This window comes from Microchirus variegatus (assembly GCF_963457635.1).
Source record: "Microchirus variegatus genome assembly, chromosome: 6".
NCBI classification, from domain to species: Eukaryota; Metazoa; Chordata; class Actinopteri; order Pleuronectiformes; family Soleidae; genus Microchirus; species Microchirus variegatus.
Genome location: NC_139807.1, coordinates 33,606,500 through 33,628,961, shown reverse-complemented (window position 1 = coordinate 33,628,961; position 22,462 = coordinate 33,606,500). Strand labels below are relative to the sequence as shown.

The following is a 22,462-nucleotide window of genomic DNA, read 5'->3' as shown; positions in this document are numbered from 1 at the left end:
TTCAAATACTCAGAACTCAAACTGAGACCAGAACAGTAAAGTTACGCTGTGTTCTTTTCTACTTTATCTTGTGGACATTTGTTTCTGTACCACATGTCCTGTTTGTATAACGACACACTCATTAATCATTACTTTGCGAGGAAACAAAGATTATCTGTAGAGTTAAGTTAAGTTAATGCAGAACAAAAAACAGTGACGCTGAATTAAAATCACACTTTTTAAAGGACACAGTTGTTCAAAATAAACCTGGAAATCTAAAGAATCCTGAGAACGAATAGAAAACATTTGTGTCGTCACCTACGGGAAACAAACATTTGACCAAGTCTCGTTTATTATTGCATTTCAAGTATTTAAAAAGAAATTATATTTTTTGTACAACAGCTCTGCAACAGAAGAGAAAATAAAAGAAGGAGAGGACGCTGTATAAAACACAGGAGACGTTAAAATCAGACAGCAGTGTTGAATCCTTAGATTACATCACTTACACTTCAGTGCACGTGTTCTCGACATCGTCACACACACGTGTAAGAAACACAAATATCCCAGAGTTTTAGCCCTAAAACACCCACGATTATCCACACCAGAGCAAAGCGACACACAGATCATCAAACTTCTCTCTCTCTGACTCATGAACATGAACTCACGCTTTAGAATCTGCAAAGATAATAAAAATAGAGTTTAAGCTCTGACCCCAGAGAAAACACAACCAGCAGCAACAAAACATTTAGTCTGAGCGTGAACTCCAACAAGAACAAGTTCCACCAAGTTGTTCACTCGTAAAATACCTTCTTTTAAAAAATACACACGTTATATTTGTCAGTAACAACTTGGAGACTTGAACTTGACGTTGATTTTAATCTGATCGACTCAAATCAACCCAGATCAGAGTGGACAGCAACGTAACGATGACATTAAAGCAAATAGATCTGCAAACATGAAGTGACTTCTGCGGTGGATCTGATATTCAGTACAAATGTGAACAGTTTCCTGTTCAAACATCAGCCAAACCTTGGTCTAATCCTCTCCAACACAGGAGTCCAGACTGATAACAGCCAGAACCTGCCACCACACATTCACTGTTCCAGCCGAGATAAATATCAGACATGTGGACGCAGACTTCAGTCACACAGTTCTGAGCAGACACGTCTTTAATGCACTTACACAAACCAAACGCAGCAACAGCACAACAATAAACTCTCGAGTTTCCCCTCGGTTCAATTCATTTCTTCCACATATACAAATACTCTGAGCTGCAAGTAAAAATCAATAAAAGCAATATCTGCTTCTCACATTTAAACCTGAAAGGTTCTTCATCAGACTGCAGAGGCCCAGAGAGCGGTGAACAGGGTCTTTAAAAGAAACCATTCATTTCAGCCTCAGACGACAGACCGTGATGTAAACGCAGCTGCGAAAAGAGACAAGAGGCACATGAGCAGAACATCCATGTCCGTCCAATAACAGACGTCACTGTGATGTCAATAAACTCATTTATCTGTAAGAACGTCTTCACCCTGAAAAATACACACACACACGTTTGCTGACGTTATATTAATCCTGAGAAAGTGAATTAAAACAGTAAATCATCAGTTTCATTCTGAACAGAGAGGAGGAACAGATGTGATTTTTAAAATCAAAATAATCTTATTGGCAAAAGCATTAGGTTTCAAACAGGTTTCTGATCGGCAGCAAAAGCTCGTGCAACTTGCAGTCCTGCAGGTGACCAGCTGGTGGCAGCACTTCAGAGAGGAAGAACAGGAAAGAGAAAGGCTGCAGAGGACAAGAGGACAAGAGAGGACAAGACAAACACAAGCTGCTTCTCTCTCCTCCAAAAACAAGACTGAGATCACAGATCTGTGAAGGTTTGATCCATCATCATCATCATCATCATCGTCGAGATCTCAGAGCACAGGTTTGTACAAAAATAATAATCATCATCAGGCTCTGTCCAGTCACACAGTTTTTACATCTTTGTTGTAAAGGGAACTCTTTGGAGTGAATGGCTCCTGTAGGCACTGTGAAGAACCGAGGCAAAGAGCAGAGACTCAGCGTCTCATCTGTCCCATCTGGTAATCCTCTCTGTACTGACGCTGGTGACGCTGAGCCCGGCTCTGGGGGTTAGCCTGCTGCTGCTGCTGCTGCTGCTGCTGCTGCTGCTGCTGCTGCCTTCTCCGTTTCAGTGTTCCTACAAGACAGAAACACGTCAGTGTCCGTGGGTTTGTCCCTGCACGGACGTCTGAGACCACATCTGTGAGCACAGATCTGACCAGATCTGATCCCATCTGACCATGTTTGACCACAGATCTGATCACACGTGCACATATTGAGACATACAGTACCTGGCAGTGGCTTTGGTGGGGGCAGTTTGGGGTTGCTGCTGGGGGTGTGGACGCTGCAGATCTTGATGAAGCCGGCCATGAGCATAATCAGAGCGATGCCCATCAACAACACTGCCCACCAATGAGCCTGGATAACAAGAGCAAGCAATGATTAGATTATTTCAAATCTAACGACATGCATTAACCCTGAGGTAACACTTTGGCTTCTTCAGAAATGTTAATGCGACAGCTTATGAACTCTGCACAGGCTCCAGTTTATTTGTCCTCTGTGTTTCTTGTCATATTATAATGGATGAATGAATGAATGAGGCTGCAGCATTAAAGGTGCCATATGTAAGAATGTGGCCAAAAACAGTTACTACATTGAAATTCAAAATACAGAGGTCTTTTAGGTTTCGTTTTCTGATGTAACTGGCAACCCGTGGTTGCTCTGCAGCTGAGACTCTACTGACTGCAATGATTGGTAGACGGCAGTAGATTTCAAAACATAAACAGGATTTGCAGTCTGTAAAAGAGTCTGTGACATATTAGGAGGATTTTATGGCCTTTAGTTGCTTTAGATTTATCACATAATGCACCTTTAATAAATGTTAACAGTCTAAAATGATGACGCAGATGATTCTACGACGCAAAGAGAAGCAGTAGAATTATTTCTCCCCGTCTTTCACCAAAGTTGCAGGTTCATTTATTATTTTTATCCCCACTGAGGGACGAATAAAGGACTCTTATCTCTTACCTCTTACCTTAACTTATTTCACATACTAACGCTGCATGTACACTCTATATTCTGTATATTCTGACCTTTCTCTTCCATGTGGCACAGTTTAAAAATGACCCATGAAGGAGGAAACCACATGGATTCAGATCTCATCAGATCCGGTTCAAACCTCATGTCCAGTCTACACAGACAGATCGGATATTGCCCTGTCCATGATCACGTGAACCCATGCTGAGGTTTCAAAATCAAACCACTTTCACTTCCTCTTTGGCCGACTAAACATTTCCACTTAAGCAGCCAAGCCCAGACTGTTGAGAGTCACAGACGGACTCTCCCTTCCTTTCTCCAGCTCAGAGCAGCAGATAAACACCTCGTATAAACACCATCATACATATTCTCTAAAGAACTCATGGTTTGTTCTGTCCCTGATTAACGCCGTCAGTCCTCGTCAGACATCGGCAGGAAAACTCACCACTATCCAACCTGCGATGTTTTCGTAGAGCTCTGCGTTGAAGATGGCCTTCTTCAGCCGGGCCAGCGGTCCGTCAGCGTCCACCAGACGACACCTCATGAACACGTCGCAGTATCCTTTGAAGTCGTTGCAGGGCGAGCCTGGCTGCAGCGTGATCACCGTCTTATTGAAGTGTCTCGCCCACGTCTCTGAGCCCGTGCTGCTGCAGCTGCTGGGGTCAGCTGAGGTCAGCAGAAAGAAAAGACAACTGAGAACAAATGAAAACTGAGTCTCTGTTACATATCAAATACGGCGTCACCGTAGTGGTTTTTTACCGTGTAAATCGATCAATGTGCTGTGATATAAACCATCATGCAGTTAATCACACACCTTCATCACTGCTTGTTTTATGTGCAGAGTTCATGACATATATAAAACATAAAGCCAGGACTAAGAGTCAAAACAATAATCATTTCAACAGTAGCTTCTCGGCCTCTTTTCATGGTTAGCTCTTCTCGTTGTGGCTCTGTGCTTCGTAACAGCTCCAGCACAATCAGACAAAGGAAGGCATCCTGTTTTCACAAGACTTAAGAGTTCTTAAAGAGAGAAAACGTGCAGTACAGTCTAAGCTGAGTGTAATAAATCTTCAAGTTAACAGGAGTTCACTCACAGACACAAACAAACCCATGTGACCACAGTAGTGCTGTCAAACGTTAACGCAGCAACATGCGTGACGTCATGTTTCCGTGACTCCTGATTGTTAAAATTAGTCTCTAAAGTAACGCTGAACTTTAAAAACAGAGGCACACATACGCAGTACACGGGTACGCTGGTTATTTGTTAGCGCTGCCCTTTTCCTTTAATAAACAGACCGCATTACAGCAGCGGCGCGGTGCCTTGGGAGCCTGCGGTATTCACGGAAGACAGCGTGACAGACTGTGTATAAAGGAAACAACAACACAGCTTCTTTCATTATCCAACGTGGAAGAACTGTTGATCTGGTGTCTTACATTATTGTATGTTCTCGTCGTACATTATGACTCTCCGAGACGCTCTGATTAATGGACTGTTGACCTGGCAGCACCGGTCACAAAGTAATGTTGATGTGAAGTTGTGATAGGCTATATGACCTGCATATTGTGTTTTATTTTGAAAGGGGGGCGGAAGTGTTGGACTTCCTGTCTGGTGCGATCTGCTCTGTTGAAATTTACACGGTTCAGCAGCAGCAACGGCAAAAATAGAACTGCTACCTATCGATAGCGCTGCGCCGCGGCGATCCACTTCTGAGACGCGCCGCAGCACGGCCAGTGTAAATGCTCTCATTGAGTAGAATGGAAGCTATTTGCAACATTTAGCGCAGGTTAGCGTTACCGCACGTTAACCTTTTGCACAGCACTAGACTACAGTGATTGACAGGGCAAGAAAACAGTGGATTATTCTCCTCTGTATCCTCTGTGCTCGAGTTCTGCCGTCGTTTCCCCTGAGAGTTCATCTATTAGGAGGTGATGCGATGATGACTTCGCCGTCTCGCAGTCACTCACTTTTTCTCATGCAGCACACGTGGCACAGCTCAGCGGCCTCATCCTTGTTGTCGTCGCTGGCACAGGTGCAAACCTCCAGAGAATACTTTGCACAGATAGAACCAGAGCAGGCCTGAGAGAGCGAGAAGACACTTTGACTTTACCTTTCACTGGAAACAACAGAACAACGTATGTATGAGAGTGAAGATCAAACTAACCCCATTGATGCAGACTTGTGTTTCTGAATGACAAGTAGTGAAGTTTTCCTTTGGTTCGGAGGCAGGACACTGAGCAGTAGCTCCATTACATTTACCCTCTCTGGCACACTCAGAATCCTTTCTGCAACTGTCGTCTGCACCTTTAAACGCACACCCTGCTGTGCAACACGGACCTTGGCTGGGACTGTGGGGGGAAAAAAAGAGTTGCATGTAAGCATTTAAAATTAAAAATAAAACTGTGTAAGAAAGAAATGCTCATCACATCTGACCTGCAGATTTTGCCAGGTTGGAGTTTACACTTCTTGCCATCGTCCTCGTTGGCGCTGTAGCAGCAGGTGTCTGTGCACTGATCGCTGTAGCCACAGTCACACTCCTCTCCAGCCTCCACTAATCCATTTCCACAGATCGGTTGTCCTGACTCTGTTCACACAGACACAACAGGGTGAGATCAGAGTCTCTTCTGCTCAGGAACAAACACATTTAAATGAGACTTTACCAACAAAACAGTCGTTTCTCTTCTTCGCCAGGACAGCGCTGATATTGCGGATGCTGCAGATGGAGAACTTGTTGTTGTTGAGCTTGTCTCCAGACGTGGCTCTGGCATACATGATGTAGTTGCCCTGCTCCTTCTTCTCCTGTAAATTAGACTCTCCAGGGGTGCATTCAAACCCAGAGTCATGCTGAGAAAGGACAGGCAAAGAGAGTGAGCAGGACGACCGAAGACGCACCAGGAATAAGTCATATTTAATATGCTGCACAGCGTGTCCTTACAGGAGAGCCAAAGTTGTGGCCGACCTCATGAGCAAAGGTGATGTGTGACACCTTAGGGGGAACATGAGAGGCATAGTTCTGCACAGTGATGATCCCAGTGTTCAGAGATTTCCTCTTCCCATCCGAGTACAGCTTGCTCTTCTCACAGATTCCCCCAGAGCTTCCTGTGGCAGCAGAAACAAAAAGGTACAAGAGATATAACATCATTTATCATTTATTTAAGTACAGACAAAGTTATTTTAACAACAGGTGGATTCACTGTTGCACTTCTGTCACCAAGAGGTGTGAGGACTTCTTCCAAACGATATAGAACACACCATGGAGACACGCCCCACGTTTCCCTGATGCTGTAAAACAGTCGATGATTATCACTGCCTTCACAGAGCAGCTTCAAAAAGACGCGGCATAGAATGAATGTAGAGAACATTCACGCAACAAAACAATATGCTTTTCTACCACAATGATGATGATGTATTTCACTTCACAGAAGAGAGGAAAGCAGACGACAAAGAAACATGAGTCAGAAGCACTAACAGCAATGTAAATGTACACGAGTGTGGTTTCTCTCATGCTCATGTGTTCTCTCGTCTCTTTTGTTCAGACCACAGCTCACAGTAACCAATCGATTGTTTCAGCTCACAGCTTTGCTCATTTCCCTGTATTGATTGCTTGAGGTTGCTGCTGTATTCTTCATTCTTCTTCTTGAGATGATGGTGGCTGAATGTACTCAGAGGAAGGAGAAGGGGAAGGAGAACCAAACACAACTAGAATTCATAGAATCACCACTCCTGAGACAAAGATAATAATAAGAGTGCTGATGTAAACTATTGTAATGCCCCTGTGTAGATTGTGATGCATTATTGAGTTTGGTAATAATATTTAAAGGCACCATATGTAAGAATGTGCAAATACGGTCTTTTAGGTTTTGTTTTCTGACGTAACAGGTTCAACCCTTGGTTGCCCCCCCCCCCGCAGAGACTCTACTGACTGCAATGACTGGTAGACGGTGGTAGGTGGCGCCACATGACGCCAAAACATGATTTCAAAACATAAACATGATTTGCAGTTTGCAAAATATTTTTTTAATGCAAATATTTTGTCTGTACTGTTGTTGTTGGTGAGTTCAGTTTGTTATGAACATTATTCCTGAGTCTGTGATATATTAGGAGGATTTTATGATTTATTACATAATGCACCTTTAATATTATTGTAAACTGCAGCGCGATGCTCACAGTGATTCCAACACAATTTCCATGTCTCTAAATTGTATGAATAATAATGAAAGATAACCAATGTATTAATGCTGCTTTAAACAACTTCAGCTTCTAAATGACTCTAAGTTTACTTTTCCCTTTTCTTACCTCACCTACTAATTTCTCAAACAATTATTTTTAGTCATTAATGAAGTCACTCGTGAACCTGTGCTAAAGTATATTAACTGAAGTGATCAGTGAGCACATGTTAACACTCTTTTATGATCTGTCAACCAGTGGCAGATGCTCTAAAATGTCATAGTCAAATATGTACTGTGTTGTATTTACATTTCAATACTAAACGTGCGCTGGAATGCGATTAGAACGCGTCACTAGTTTTGGTTTTGTTATTCCTGTAGCAGCCTCCGCATTAAAACACAAACCTGAAGGAGCTCCAACCCAAGCCAAGCCGAGCACACCGTCGTCAAAGTCTCTGTCAGTGAAGACGTAGGCCAGGCAGTAGTCGTCATGGTTCTGCTCAGAGTTGAGCTCCAAGAACTTTTCCACGCCGATATTTCCAAAGCGAAAAGGATTAGTTGTATCCTTTACATCATCCGTGGTATTTATCTGAAAGACAAAATAATAATAATAAAGCAACTCCAGGTGAGAGTGGGAAAACATGAGCAAACGTTGCACTGATCCTGACACATATTCACACGAAAGCTGCTCCATCATGGTACAGTTCAGTCTGGGACAGTACAGGACAGTATTGGTTTATTATTATTATTCCTTAAGAGATTTGCAAATAGTTTCAACGGATCCTTGTTCAGGGCGATGCCGACTATTATGATGGTAAATTTCAAGTCATTCTGAGATACTTTTTGTTTTCGAGAAGAAAGTCAGTTCTCTGTCAAAGTGCATCAGGGCAAATGGATCATTTCCTGAATTTCAAAAATTCACTAAAATGATTCCTTAGGAGCTTTGAAAATATTTTCAACGGATCCTTGTTCAGAGCGATGCCGACTATTATGATAAATTTAAGGAGAACAAAACACCCACGTTTGCACAGTATTGTATGTCTCTGTTATGTTATGTAGACAAAAGAGAGAGCAGACAATGATGACTGTTAAGTAGACAAAAATAAACAGGTCGACACACTCACCCTGATTCTTTTCACCATGAAGCCGATGTTTCGGATGCCCATGAAGTCTGTGCCCTGGTAAATGGAGTCAACGGCCTTCACATGGCTGGAAATCTGCAGAGAAAGTCAGGAGGGGAAGATGATGAGGAAGGAAAACACAGACACGACATATCATGGTAGCTACTGTAGGTTATTTCAGATTTAACAAAGAAACAGAATGCTATGTTCACTTTTTTAGTTTGTACGTGTAAACCTTTTCAAGTACTGACCTAAATTAAAAGTATGAAACAATACGAGTAAATATGAGTATAATAAACATCAGCTAATGAGGCACCGAGTAATTACTTGATAGGTAAAAAAACTAAGCCTGTGCAGGTATGTAACGGAGTATAGAGTAGACTCCCGACTGTCATGTTTACATCATGACCGTGTGCTAAATACCTGGGCAATGACGGCCTCTCTTGTGAGGTAGCGCTCGAAGAACTTGTGATCGGTCTGGATGAAGAGCTGACACGTGTCCTTCTCTTTCCCCGCCGCTCTCTTACTCCTCAGAACGACAGGACCATGTGAGCGCTCGTCCTCCAACACACTGTTCAACACCTGCACAAGAAACACAAGACCGTTCAGACTAAAAACATACTCGGAAGATGAAGAAACATGGCCATTATCGTCACCACTGTGGCCAGAAGATATTTGGGCTTCAATGTCTTGCCCAAGAGTACTTAAGCATACAGTCATAAGGAGGCAGGGATCAAACCAGGTACATTCTGGTTAGAGGGCCCACTTTAACGCCACCATAGGGAAATGTTTGTTTTTGGTTCAGTGATATCCGGTTAATTTAACCACCTGGAAAATATTTACTCTGCCATATTAGCATGGCTTGGATGTGGATGAAGGTCGTTTTAATCTCATGAGCCTGGTCCACCTGTCACTTAAGGTATGAGCTAAAAGGAGGAGGGGCTTTGTCTGCACTTACTTTGGCTGGATCTTCCACGGCTGATGTCTGGTACTTCTTCATCTGCTCAAACACAGAGTGGTCAGCACAGCCGCCCTCTGAGCCATACTTATGAGGATAATCTAGCAGATAGGGAGGAGATGAGGGTGAGCTAGAGAGCAGCTATAAGTGCTTCATCGATCTCTTTGGGATCATGTGTCGAGGAGGTGAATCTGAGATTAAAAATCTCTTGGAAGCTTGAATAAAAATACAAAATTGGAGGCAGAGAGAACAAAACAAAGACAAAAGCAGCTCTGTGTTCAGGCAACTTTAGGAGAAGTCCTGCAAACCAGCATGTTGTACAGAAACACAATCAAAGTTCTAAACTCACAGACTTGTCCTGTACTAATACAGACACTTTTATAATATGGAAGCAGACTGAGAGCTGCCTTATACTTGACCAATGACTGTATTTATGAGGTCAGAACAAGAAAACATCAGCGTATAATTCACACATTAAAGTCTACAATCACTATTCAACTTTAAAGGCAGCCGAGTCGAGCATTTGACGACACTGAGCACATAACTTATAATACAGATTAAACAACGTGGCACCAATGAGTCGCTTTTTATTAAATAAGAAAAATCAGTTTTTAGTCTCAGTGTTTGTAAAAGACCACACCCACATGACAAAGCCAGGTCAAATAATAAAATTCACATTAAACACCTGAACGATTCTAACCATTTTACAGTGTGCTGGTGTTTAAAGTAAGCTTAAAGGTTTTAAAAACATGATATATTGAATCCATGTGTTGTTATGGTGTTGTATAAACTCATTTCTCAGTAACAAACTATAACAATAAGATTATAATCAGAGTAGTGTAGGCCTGATCAGACTGAATCTCTATAGTGAAAGCACTGTTGGTCATTCAGTGAAAACGACACAGAGTCCAGAACTCGTGACTAAACGGACACTGAAACAACCATTCACCCTCTCACAATGTGTTCTCAATCTGTGCAGAGAAAGTCGTCTTTGTGCCTTCAGTGAATGCTCTCTTATTTAAATACAAATCAAACCGCCTTTTGCTCTGAAGGAGTAAACAAAAGAACTGATGTTTTACTGATGCCATTCCTCCATCAGGACTCATCCAACGAGCTGTACCTGTCTCACTGTGAAGAAGAGGTCAAGCCTTGTTGTTTACTTGCGTTTATGGACGTTAACACTTTGTCTTTATCGTGAACACTTACCGATGTCGTCCTCGTGATAGATGACAGAGTGGAAAGGCCTGGTGCTGCCCTGCAGGTATCGCTCGGACGGTTCAACATAATATGTTCCTTGGTGAGTTTTGATAAATCCCTCAAAGCGGCCGTCGACCACAGAGCCGTGGGTCAGCGTACCCTTTTCACCTGAGACACGAGGGGAGACGTGAGCACAGGCAAAACACCTGCAGTACAGTGTTTGTGAAGAAGGTTCATAGTAACACTGTAATATACTATACTGAAATCACAATTTCGATAGGCATGTCGTTACAGCCCTATTACACATCCAAATCTCTGTTTGTGATTGAACTCTGCTGTGGACAAACTGTAAAAAGGCATCCAGGGAGGGAAGGGACTGAGAGAGGAAGGAAGAGGTGGAAGAAAAGAAGTGGGTTTGAACATCAGGATTGTGACGTGATCAACTCACCAAAGATTTCTCCAGTGTAAATATGTGATGTATCAGCAGGCGTCTCCTTCCCCGACATCTCAATGACGAGGTCTGGAGAAAACAGAGTCGTTTCCCTCTTCATTCGTATGCTGAAATGTCTGAAAAGAGTATATAAGTCAGAAGAATGAAGAAAATACTTCAACATTTGTGCATAGCCATGGAATATTTTTGTAATCCCCTCATTACATCAAAGACGCATGAATGCATGAATCACATGAATCACATGAGGTGCACATGGGCCAAAATCCCAGAAACCTGAGGCCATGTAGGAGTCGTTCAGAGGACGAATCTCTACCAAGAATCTCATGAGCGATCACGTGTTAGTCATGATTACTCCCTCATACGCAAACTGCATTTCTGACATTTATCACTGTTATCAAAGATATTGCAAATGAATTTGTCTTAAATCAGCCTGATGTACTCAAAGATTTGGTGACATCATGCAGGAATAAAAATGTTAAATAGCTGTTTTTGCAGTTGACCCAGTAAATGATCACTTGACCATAAACTAGCTTTTACAAAATAATTTTTTTGTCAGCCTGTAACTGAGACCCTAGTATTGGGTCCAGTGTGATAATAAGAGCATCAGAGTGATGGTCACAGACGTCACAGACACCTGCCGAGACAAAACAAGCTCTTTCAAAGGGCTGAGGAGAACTCAGGCTGTGAGAAACTTTACACAAAGACCCTTTAAAGTCTGTAAAAGTGAAAGAGAAACATCAAACTAAAAAGCTTCTTTAGGTGTTTCAGTGTGACAAAAACAGAGACAGAGTTACTACGCTGCAGCAATGAGTCGATGGAAAATAAAGAGACAAAATGAAAACAAGAGATGCACAGACAGGAATAGACACAGGATTTCCTTCTCTGGACCTGGATGACTCTATGAACCGCTCGCTCGCGCACACAAGACCTGATTAAAACATAAAGATCTGTCCTTATTGGAATTGGTCTCACATCATTAGGGCTGGTTTTTTATATCTGGACTTTGATGCCGATTTCTCTGAAAGATCTTTTTCTATCAAACTTAATTCACTCAACTCAAAGAAATACATTTTAAGAAGAAATGTCATCACACATTATGTGGTAAAATGTTAAAATGGTAATAAAAAAAATGGTAAAAAGCAGGACTTCATATAAAGCCAACTATTCATGATAAAAAGAACTGAGAAACAAAATGAAAGACAAAAAAACAGATGCCTGCTGAATCTGGCATCAGTTTAAAGTATCACTAGATTATTCAGAAAGAAGTCTCATCTGTATTAACATGAATATGCAGCAATTTAACGCTACATTACGGAAGAAATGGATTTTGTGTTAAGTCATAAAATGAAAATGTCATCAGACATTAAGGAAACGTGTTCAATTAATAAAATACTAGCTTCACGGTCGGTTTATTCACAATTTACAGCCGACAAACAAACGATGTTTGAGAGTTTGTGTTGGAGCAACAATGGAGCTCAAAGTGTCCAGAGGAGACGGTCGAACAAAGCGAGCTGCAGCTTCGAGGCTGAAGAAGCTGAAGTTACCAAACCTGAAAAACCACGCGACTCCTCTCAAAAACATCTTGACCAGAAGGGAAAAAAAACAAGCGTCTGCAGTGGAAATGAGTTTGAAGACAGGTGTTGATGTAGTTCAGCTATAGCATATTATAAGGTATGATTTTCGCATCAGTCCACAGAGACATCATACTACTGTACGTCCTCCATCATAATCATCAGTCCACAGAGTTAACAACAACATACTACTGTAGCTCTGAAATCCCCACACAGCCCAGAAAGGACGTCACACGGACATCAGCTGCTGACAGAGTTTTTACTGACGACAAATAAAGAACGAGCAGAAGCAACATAACTTTGTGAGAAAGTTAAGACTCGTGACTGTGAATCTTTGAGTCTGGTTCTGACACAGTGTGTTTGCTCATTGTGTGAATTGTTGTCTTTCTCTGCTCTTGACGACGTCGTCTTTGTTCAGAGACCTGAGATCAGGTGTGTTGTGATTCAGTGCTGTACAAATAAAATGGAATCGAATTTTACATACTGACCATTTCATTCACTTTCTGGCATCTCTTCCTGTGAGGAGACCTGATAATGATCTGCCCTGCCTTGTTTGGTCACCTGACCCAGCCACAAATATGTGAGTGGGCATACACAAGCTTTTCTCTGGTTACAACAAACGTCTTCAGGGCCACAGAGTCGTCTAAGACTCAGTTTACCCTCATACAGATAATGAACTCACTCATATAAAGAATAAGATACCGTTAGGAAAACTGGCTTTGTTCAGTTTCTCTTTAAGCTAACGTGATTGACCGTCACAAACAACATTATTATTGACCAGTGTTGTGCAGTGCTGGTAATGTGGCTATATGATTCGTGTCTATCGGATAAATATAACTGGGAAGTTACGTGATAGCCAGAGGGATAATAAAGTTACATGACGAGTAATTGGCCCCGTTTACACCTGGCACTGAAATGTGAGGAGGAGGTGATGTAATGTTATGTGATGCATTGTGTTATGTTCATAGGTGTGAATATATGTGGTGAAGCGCTATCTGATCACAGGAAACACATTTTTATGCCAGGTGTAAAGGGGGGGCCACAGTTTCATGGCACATTAAGACTTAAGCCCAATTTATACTCCTGCCTAAAGTGCTCTACGTAGGTTACGTAGGTTACGGAGGTCGCGGAGCTGATCACCACCGACAACGTATAAATACGTCATATCTTAATACACACAGCACATGTTTAGACTCTAAATCAGGGGTCACCAACCTTTTTGAGATGAGAGCTACCTTAAGGGTAAAAAATAATATGGAGGGCTACCATATAATATTTTTTTGTTTGTTTACCATTTAAATGATTAATATTATGCATTCAACTGCATACACATTCATTCCAGTGCTTACTCCTAACGATTACCAGTTTTTATAAACAATATCAAAGATATTTTACTGAGCGATCATACGGATACATGCAAGTGAAGTGAAGTAAAGTGGGCCCGCGGGCACCACGTTGGTGACCCCTGCTCTAAATGGATCATTTCTCACCTCAAATGATCTTAAAACTGCGTTCAGGGACAGAAAAGTGAGAAACGGCCACTGTTTCAATGTTATTCAGCTGCAACAACAACAACAACAACAACAGTCTTTCTCTCTCGGACGCCATTGCTCACTGTAGCCAAAAGCACAACAACCTTGCGTAGCGACCCCTACTGATCGGGTGGGAAATTGCAGTGCGTATCCGGCACCACGACGGAGAACTATGAAGGCTGGAGGGGTCTCTGTGGTTACGCAGTCGGTAAAGTATATTGTGGCCCCAACTGACTTGTGTGCTTTATAATGACAGTTCTGCTTACAGGTGATTTTCTGTGAAGGCCTACTTCTGTTTGAGCATGTGTTTATACTCGATCACACTGCAGGTCCAGGCCGCACAACAACATCCCCGACAGCATTGTTCATGTCGACTTTAGAATCTACGGCCCACAGTCGGACTCTGTGACGACGATGACCTCGCCAAAACAGGCAGCAGCTGTTTCTCAAAGGCCAGCAACGACAGGAAAGAGCACAAAAGTGCAGGAAATGGGTCAGTTTGACAGATAACCCACGACAGAGGAGCTCAGTTGAGCGGAAAACAGGCGGAGCTGGCTGAAAAAACAGAGCCGCTTCGACACGGTGGAAATAAATAAATAAAAGGAGAAAATGGGGAGGAAAAAAAAAAATCAGAGACAGAACATTAAAAAAAGGACAGAAACATCCCATTTGCAAGAGGAGTCCCAGCATTGTACAACGATTACAAGACAGCATATTGTGTGCGTTTTCGCATGCATCTATGTGGACGCTGATAAGATCATAGCTGTGTTCAAACTGTCAGCCACTAAATGCAAACCTCTATTATTATTCTGAGATAAGAAAATCCAGCTCGTCTACATTTCCTGCGTCATATGTTCAGCACTGTGCAATCATAGGATATCAAAGGGAATACAGGCGTAACGCAGTGTTTTCAGGAATAAATTAGTACAAAATGTCGTTAAACTGTCAACAACACAGAGGACTTTACTTGTCTACATGTTTGTTAAACAGGTGGTTTGATGCTGGAGTGTCAAGGTTTATAATCTGAGACGGTAAAGCAGTCATGAAACACAGGTAATATGAAATAAATGTCACACTCTGCAGCTGCAGTACAAGTTCAGGAATACTGTTTGTGTTATGAAGAGGAGCCAGTTCAGTGATTGAGCATAATGTTATGATCACAGTGAGCTTGACCTTTGACTTCTGACCATCACATTCTTATCACTTCACACATTTCCTTCATAGATAGGATAGGATGTACTGTAACATCCGACCCAAAGTGACGCAAAGAGGTATTAATATCTGCGACTGACTGGAAAAAGACACACATGACCTCATGTTTACGTGCCGCGACACTGAGTCCAGGCACTGTTTACCAGTTAGCTCCGTTAACTGCATTAGCTCCTTTTAGCGCCGTTAGCGTTAGCCTACAGTGGAACTGGAGCGGTCTGTTTAGAGCAGCGCTAACAAATAACCAGCGTACCTGTGTACTGCGTATGTGTGCCTCGTATGTGTTTTTTAAAGGTTAGCGTTACTTTAGAGACTCATTTTAACAATCGGGAGTCACGTAAACATGACGTCACACGCATATTTTTCCGGTCAGTCGTAATGGAAACGCGCCGTGCGTCAACATTGACGCCGTTAAACGCTGTTGACGCATTAACGTTTGACAGCACTAGTATAAAACTCATATTAGCTCAATGGTGTTCCCTAAAAGCTGTTAATTCAACTTCCAAATATTTATGGTAATATGGTAAATCTAATACAGAAAAAAGCAGGTACTTCTTAAATATGGGGATTATAAACTGGGTTTTCAGCTGTAGTAATCCTGTATTATTACTAAGCTATTAATGAAATGCTATGCTATATATAATGGTGCAGCACGAACTGAACTGAACATTCACTCAAATGCAAAGTGTGCTATTATTTATCAGTGCAAGAGAACACATACTGTGCATACATTCAACAACACACTGGGGGTCGATGTCAACAATGATTAAATATGAGCCAGTTTTGAGACGCACAGTAAACCCTCTCAGTCAAAGGTGATGATGTTTGCTGCGCTCATCTCTGACACAGACCTGGAGAGTGAGCTCAGCACACTCTCTGCTCTGCTGCAGTAATCACATCAGCTCTTTAAGCTCAAAGAAACAAGCAGAGTGTAGCTGAGCGTAATTCGCTGGTGAAAGCGTTTGAATAAAAAGAAGAAGCAGCAGCAGCATTGCTTAACCAAGTTACATTGTATCCTGTGCTATTTATCTAATGAGTTTGTATAACAGTTAACTCAGATGATGTTTTAATATTGTTCCTTGAAATATTCTTGAGTAAAATTATGTTCTTGTTTACAGAGGAATAAGGATGAAAAAAGACTGCTGACAGACATAAATAGATGAGTGAATGGACGAGTGTGTGCATGTTTGTGCTCAAACTCACTTTCCATGGGCGTGGAAGTCCAGGTGCACGGCCTGGTCCTGAGGAGAGAGCGCTCTCTTGGCTCTCTGGTGACTGCTGTGCAGCGCCGTCGTGTCGTACGATAGACCTTCATAATGACTAATATATTTGTTCAAGCGGTTCCCAAATTGACCTGAAAGAGAAAACAGAGATTTCTTGTTATATTTGATGACAAACATCTGCAGTGAAACCATGATTTTATTACATACAGCTACTTATCCATCTGACTGAGTAAACAGTTATTGCATAATGTAACTCAACAATAGGCTACGTGCACAACACTTTTATTACTTTTGTTCATACAAATATGCACTCTGTTGGTCCTTGTGGGTGTATCGGATTATGTTTTTGTCTCTATAGGCTACGTACACAATGAAACTTCCGCCTAGCAACCGTGGCTTCCGGTACGCTGGGCTGCTTCCGGTAGATCGTGTTGTCATTGTGATTTCCCGGAGACGCTAGTGAAGTTCTAAATCGTAGTGTCAATTTTATTCGTAATAATTAGCGGATTTCGGATACAAGAGAGACCGTTATTGTAGTAGAACGCCAGCCCTACATTGTTGTGTACCGCTTTGTACAAATTTGTCTTGGTACAATAGTCAGATAAACTTTCTTCTGTTTCCGGTGGATGTGTGTGTGCGAGCTGAATGGATGGTGAGGGTACGGCGGGACGACTTCACACAAGTTTGCAGCCGGCATTTCAAAAAGGACGATTTTGTCGTCACACCGGGGAAATTGATATCTTTAAGAAAGGTGCCATTCCTGCTCTTTATACTAGAGACAAAAACATAAACCTATACACCTACAAGGACCAACAGACTGCATATTTTTGTGTACAAAAGTAATAAAAGTGTTAAAAAAATGCATTAAGGGTGTGTCTGTGAGCCAGGATGAGGATGTTATTCATTTCATGATTGAACTGTGTCGTCACGTTGGACCACGTTTGGAAAATAGAGATGGATCTCATACAAAGTGATTTGCTGTAGTATGAGCCGTCACTGGCTCGTTATGCTTAAAAGGCTTATTCAGCTCACTGGTGTGATCCCACAGGGCTAATCCTGCTAGCCTTTAAAGGCAACACTGCCTTTGTTCTTTTCACTGCACAAAGAGAGCGGTCACTTTAAAGCACCAGTCAGGAGCATGTGATGCACATCAGGTGACCGAGGTTCTGTTTCACTGGTACTGTATGCCATTGTGCAAGCTCAGTGAATGAGTTTGAGGCAGCCTGGTCAAATACTCGTCTTCATTCCAAGACAATTCAGATTCTAGACTATCTGGTGGATATTATGGGTTATAATAACAGGAGAAACTGTTATGTGTTCATTTTAAAGAGGGGAAACTAATAATGAGCTCAATACCAGAAGAGCTTCGACAAAAACACCTCACCAAGGAACTCCCACAGTGGGCCAAAAAAAGATAGATGTGTTTATTTCCACCTCCCCTAATCACCATTTCATTCACTCCTGTGAGGTTTTCCATGTAATGGGAGTTACAACTTCCTAAGCAGGGAGAGTCTGTACCAGGCGAGTAACAACTTGTCCATGAATGCAGGCAGAAAATCTTCAAACTATCAGCTTCTTTTACAACAGAAACAATAAACACAGACTATACTGAACCAACCAGCCAGGAAATCAAAACAGTCAGTTCAGAGGTGAGGGGAATAAGGTTGATTTTGTACAAAAACCAACAAGACTGCACAGATTAGCCTCCTAATGGAAACTCCATGAACAGAACAAGCCTGAAGATGTGCACTTACGTCATAACCAGACATTAAGTCTGACATTTCTTGGAAGTTATAACATTTCCACTCACATTAGGAAACTAAAAATGTACTTCCAGGGCTACTGGACAGACCAAACACTTGCATATAAATACATTACATCCTGGTTTTAGATAATTGAACAGGCCTTTATTGTCATTTAGAAAAGTTAATGCGATTTCTGTTAGAGGTTCATCAGTCAGGTAAAGTAAGAAATGTGCACTGTCAAGTTGTTTTTACACACTAACTGATTATTTACATTTATTTAAGTCTAAAAAAAAAGGCATTCAACAAAGAGCAGGAAATGCTGAGGTACAAATAAATGACTGAGATGTCAAAGAACTATATAGAGATAATAGAAGCACGTATACAGGACAGCAAAACCACTTTATGTAAACATAGCATTAGCATCACAACCTGATGATGTCATTCGCCTTTACTACTAATTTGAGGAACTAAAGAAAACTAGGACTGCAATTTCCACAGTTTCACTCTGAGAACTTTAACTGCCAACAACTAAATAGAGTCACAAAATGAGCAAAAAAACATTCTGAAAAGGAGACGACACAGAAAAAACAGTGACCCTGGATGTTCTGTCCTGTGAATGCGATCGTGGCCCGAAGCTACTTTTCCAACTGTAACACGACCATGGGATCAACCGGAGTTACGACATTCCCTCCACAATGACAGTCACTGTGATCAGCCACAGGCCCTGAACTTAAGCCAGTGCATTAAATATATGCGTCTACACGTAACATATACAGAGTTAATATTTTAAATAAATGTGTGTTAAAGATGCAACAGGTAACTTTTGGGGATCTATCTGTATGGTCTTAGTGAAAAGCATCAATCTAACACGTATGCTGTGTCCTTCTACTGAAAACAGACTCTGTCAAGCAAAACTATCAGACTTGACTGAGGCTAGCTTTACACGACAACGATCTGAACACAAACCTGCAAAAGTGGCGTTGCGTTGCCACTTTTTATTTCGCGTTTAGAAGAGCGTCTTTGGGTGGAAATCTGCACGCACACGGTTACGCTAAAGTGTGTGAAATTTGATGTAGTATGCATGCCAGGTGGCTAGGTGGCACTGTGAAGCACTGCCATACAACAACAACAGGAGCGTTGAAACTTCCTTCTACTTCTCTCTAGTAGCGCGAAGTAGCAGCTAAAGGCGACTTGAATGTGCGACTGATGGATTATAATCCCACATGTTTGTTGTTGTTTGTCTGTTCTGCACATGGATCTGACGTCAGCGTACAGGAGGATAGGGTGAGCAGCTCAAAGCTCACTTTAGTGTTTTCAACCCTTTACCACGGAGCGCCACGATGGAGCGTTTTTAACATTTACACTCTGGAGGGTGGCTTTGTTTTTTTAGCGTTTTTAAGCCCCAAAAACGATGTCTCCGTCTCAACAAAAGGCATCTGATCAAATATTCTGTCGGTTTCACCCGGGAGTGTTGTCGTGTAAAGCCAGCCCGAGCGCAGTCCAGGGGCGAGAAACAGTCATCACATCAAACTGATAAACAAGTGGGTTTTTTGAGCAGTAGAATTAACTTCTGAAAGTTTTTCCTGAGCTCCAACCTGTTTGCAGCCATCTTCTCAGCACTGTTTGAATGAAACTGACAAATGTTTGTGTTTATAAGTTAAGCACTAGAGTTTCAAGAAGAAAAATAACATTTAGGGCACTCAATTTCACTGGAAAATGTCATCATTTCAATCCATTTCAACCACATGTGGCCCACAATTCAACAGTCAACACAATTCTTGACAGAGCAGAAAACAGCGACAGGAACAGAGGGGGGTGGTAACGGCATCAATCACAACTCATGCAAACTGAAAGCCCAAACACCAACTTATATGACTGACTCTCTTCAACATTATGAATCACACACTACCACAGTATGAAGGTAATGCTGGTAATTTAATCTGACGGTGTCAAACCTGATCAAGTCTGCCAAAAACACAAAGGGGAAATCAAGAAACTGCAGGTAATAATTCAACTGTGTCTAAAGTGAGATCAACCTGGTTTATCTGAAAATTAGGAATCCTCACAAAATGTTCACAATCCACACATTACACCATGCATGACTTGTCCTGCGTACTTACAGACCCAATAATATATTCATGGCAGTGTGTAAATGACTGGAATTGTAAAAACGGTAATAAAAGGTATTAAGTAATTAGCCATAAGTAATATTTATCCCATATTTCTTACAAAAGAGAGAAAAAACTAAAGCTTGACGAGAACCTTTGGCTGTAAATATCACTTTTTCACACGGCTAATGTAAAGAAATCAGTTAAAGGTGGAGATAAATTAAAGCTTTCTCAAAGTTGACAAATCAGCCGGCATCACTGCAGCAGAACTCACTCAGGCATAATACAAGAGTCAGGAGGAACAGAACCACGAGACAGACTAACACTAAAAACCTTTCTCTGCAAGACAACAATCCCTGCACATTTTATGAACACAGAGTACGTTAACGTTCAGTGTTTCATGATGACTATAAATAAAAGCATGAGGGTAAAGGCAGCGACAAAGAAAAAGTTGGTTTTCCTGTCCTGGTTTTGCATATATTACTGTCTACACTCTGTCTTCATGTTTATGCTACGTGTGCTCAGTAGCATTCTTTTACATATTAATCATAGGAATTGTGATAATTGACACACAACACACCGAACTGAACCGCTGCATTTAATCACATTTCTATATCTGAAGTGAGATCAACCTGGTTTATCTGAAAATTAGGAATCCTCACAAAATGTTCACAATCCACACATAACACCATGCATGGCTTGTCCTGCGTGCTTACAGACCCAATATTATATTCATGGCAGTGTGTAAATGACTGGAAGAGTAAAAACGGTAATAAAAGGTATTAAGTAATTAGCCATAAGTCATATTTTATCACATATTTCTTACAAAAGAGATAAAAAAACTAAAGCTATTATTTTCGGGGGGAAATTTGATTCACATAGGAATCACGATTCTAATCATCCACAATTCTGAATCGATTCATAAACTTCAAAAATCAATGAAAAAAATAAAATAAAAAAAATAAATATATATATATATATACATATATATATATATGTGTATATATATACATATACATATATATATATATATATATATATATATATATACATATATGAATAAATGTTAAGTTTGCCTTTGTGTGACCACATTATCTTATACAAACTGGATTGTTTTGATGCCATAATAAAAAAATAAAAAAAAAAAACACTATGCGTTGTATCAATTTTTGAATCGAGAATCGAATCGGAAACAAATCGAATCGTGAGACACCCAAAGATTCACATCCCTCCTGAGAACTGGAAACTTTAACATAACAATAGACGAGTCAACTCACAAAATGTCAAGTACCGCAGCAGTGGAACAGACACAGGAAACCGCAGTAATACTGTGTGTTTTAACTGTTGTTGTGAACTCTACGTTACTAGTATTAGCTCAGTTAGCTAATCAGTGAGTAACTGTCACAGACAGTGTTTCACCTGTGTCACTCAAAGCAAATTAACCTGACAACCAGTCAGTTATTAGTGAACCCTGCGTGAATAAACACTCGTTAACAAACACCAACAAACACTCACACAACACTTCTAACGTTAGCCTGTCAGCTAGCTAGTTCGTTCGTTAGTTAGCCGGAGTACAAGTGTGTGATCCGATTAGCGCGTTAGCTCCGACGGCGATCGTTCAACACTTTCCTCAAAACTTACCTGTGACATGCGACAGGAAGCAAAACATAAGCAGCAGTTTGACCAAGAACATTATCGAAACTCCGTGTTGGCTCAGAGTGGCTCAGAGACACGGAGACACCGCGGTGAGCGAGCGGCTAATTACTGCTAGTTCTTTCGGTTTGTTTTACTTCAAAGGTGTAGACGCCCTTCCTAGTTAGCTAGTTAGCTAGTTAGCTGGCTCCATCACAAACACCGGCGCTCGCTCTCTGTGTGTGTGAGTGTGACAGACAGCCCCGCCCCTCTGCTCTGTCGTCATAGTACTTTATCAGAGTGTGAACACGCCCACCACCATCATCATCATCATCATCACCATCATCATCATCATCGTTCTTCTACTACTGTGATCTCACAGGTACAACACCATGACGTCATCATTATCAACAACAACAACAACAACAAACTTTTCCCTTTCATCACTTTGAATTTTTACACGGGAAAAT

General features: G+C 41.4%; 1 protein-coding gene across 1 annotated transcript; it reads right to left on the bottom strand.

The window, feature by feature from the left end:
• Positions 1–396: 396 nt before the first annotated feature.
• On the bottom strand, positions 397–22,154 carry adam10a (ADAM metallopeptidase domain 10a). The gene is made up of 16 exons (XM_083891519.1): positions 22,002–22,154; positions 16,488–16,638; positions 10,970–11,088; positions 10,531–10,689; positions 9,325–9,425; positions 8,790–8,948; positions 8,370–8,462; positions 7,651–7,834; positions 6,015–6,178; positions 5,740–5,923; positions 5,513–5,663; positions 5,244–5,427; positions 5,047–5,158; positions 3,527–3,747; positions 2,337–2,463; positions 397–2,182 (listed from the first exon to the last, which is right to left on the bottom strand). The coding sequence occupies exons 1-16, from the start codon at positions 22,051–22,053 to the stop codon at positions 2,043–2,045; spliced, it is 2,301 nt and encodes a 766-aa protein (XP_083747645.1). The 5' UTR covers positions 22,054–22,154; the 3' UTR covers positions 397–2,042.
• Positions 22,155–22,462: the final 308 nt, after the last annotated feature.

What these genes read in the sequence shown, in the direction of transcription:
- adam10a (XM_083891519.1), bottom strand. Translation starts at nt 22,053, where the DNA reads ATGTTCTTGGTCAAACTGCTGCTTATGTTTTGCTTCCTGTCGCATGTC. An exon ending in CTATCACGAGGACGACATCG is followed by an intron (nt 9,426 to 10,530) that starts GTAAGTGTTCAC and finishes CCTATCTGCTAG; the next exon opens with ATTATCCTCATAAGTATGGC. An exon ending in GCCACAACTTTGGCTCTCCT is followed by an intron (nt 5,924 to 6,014) that starts GTAAGGACACGC and finishes GTCCTTTCTCAG; the next exon opens with CATGACTCTGGGTTTGAATG.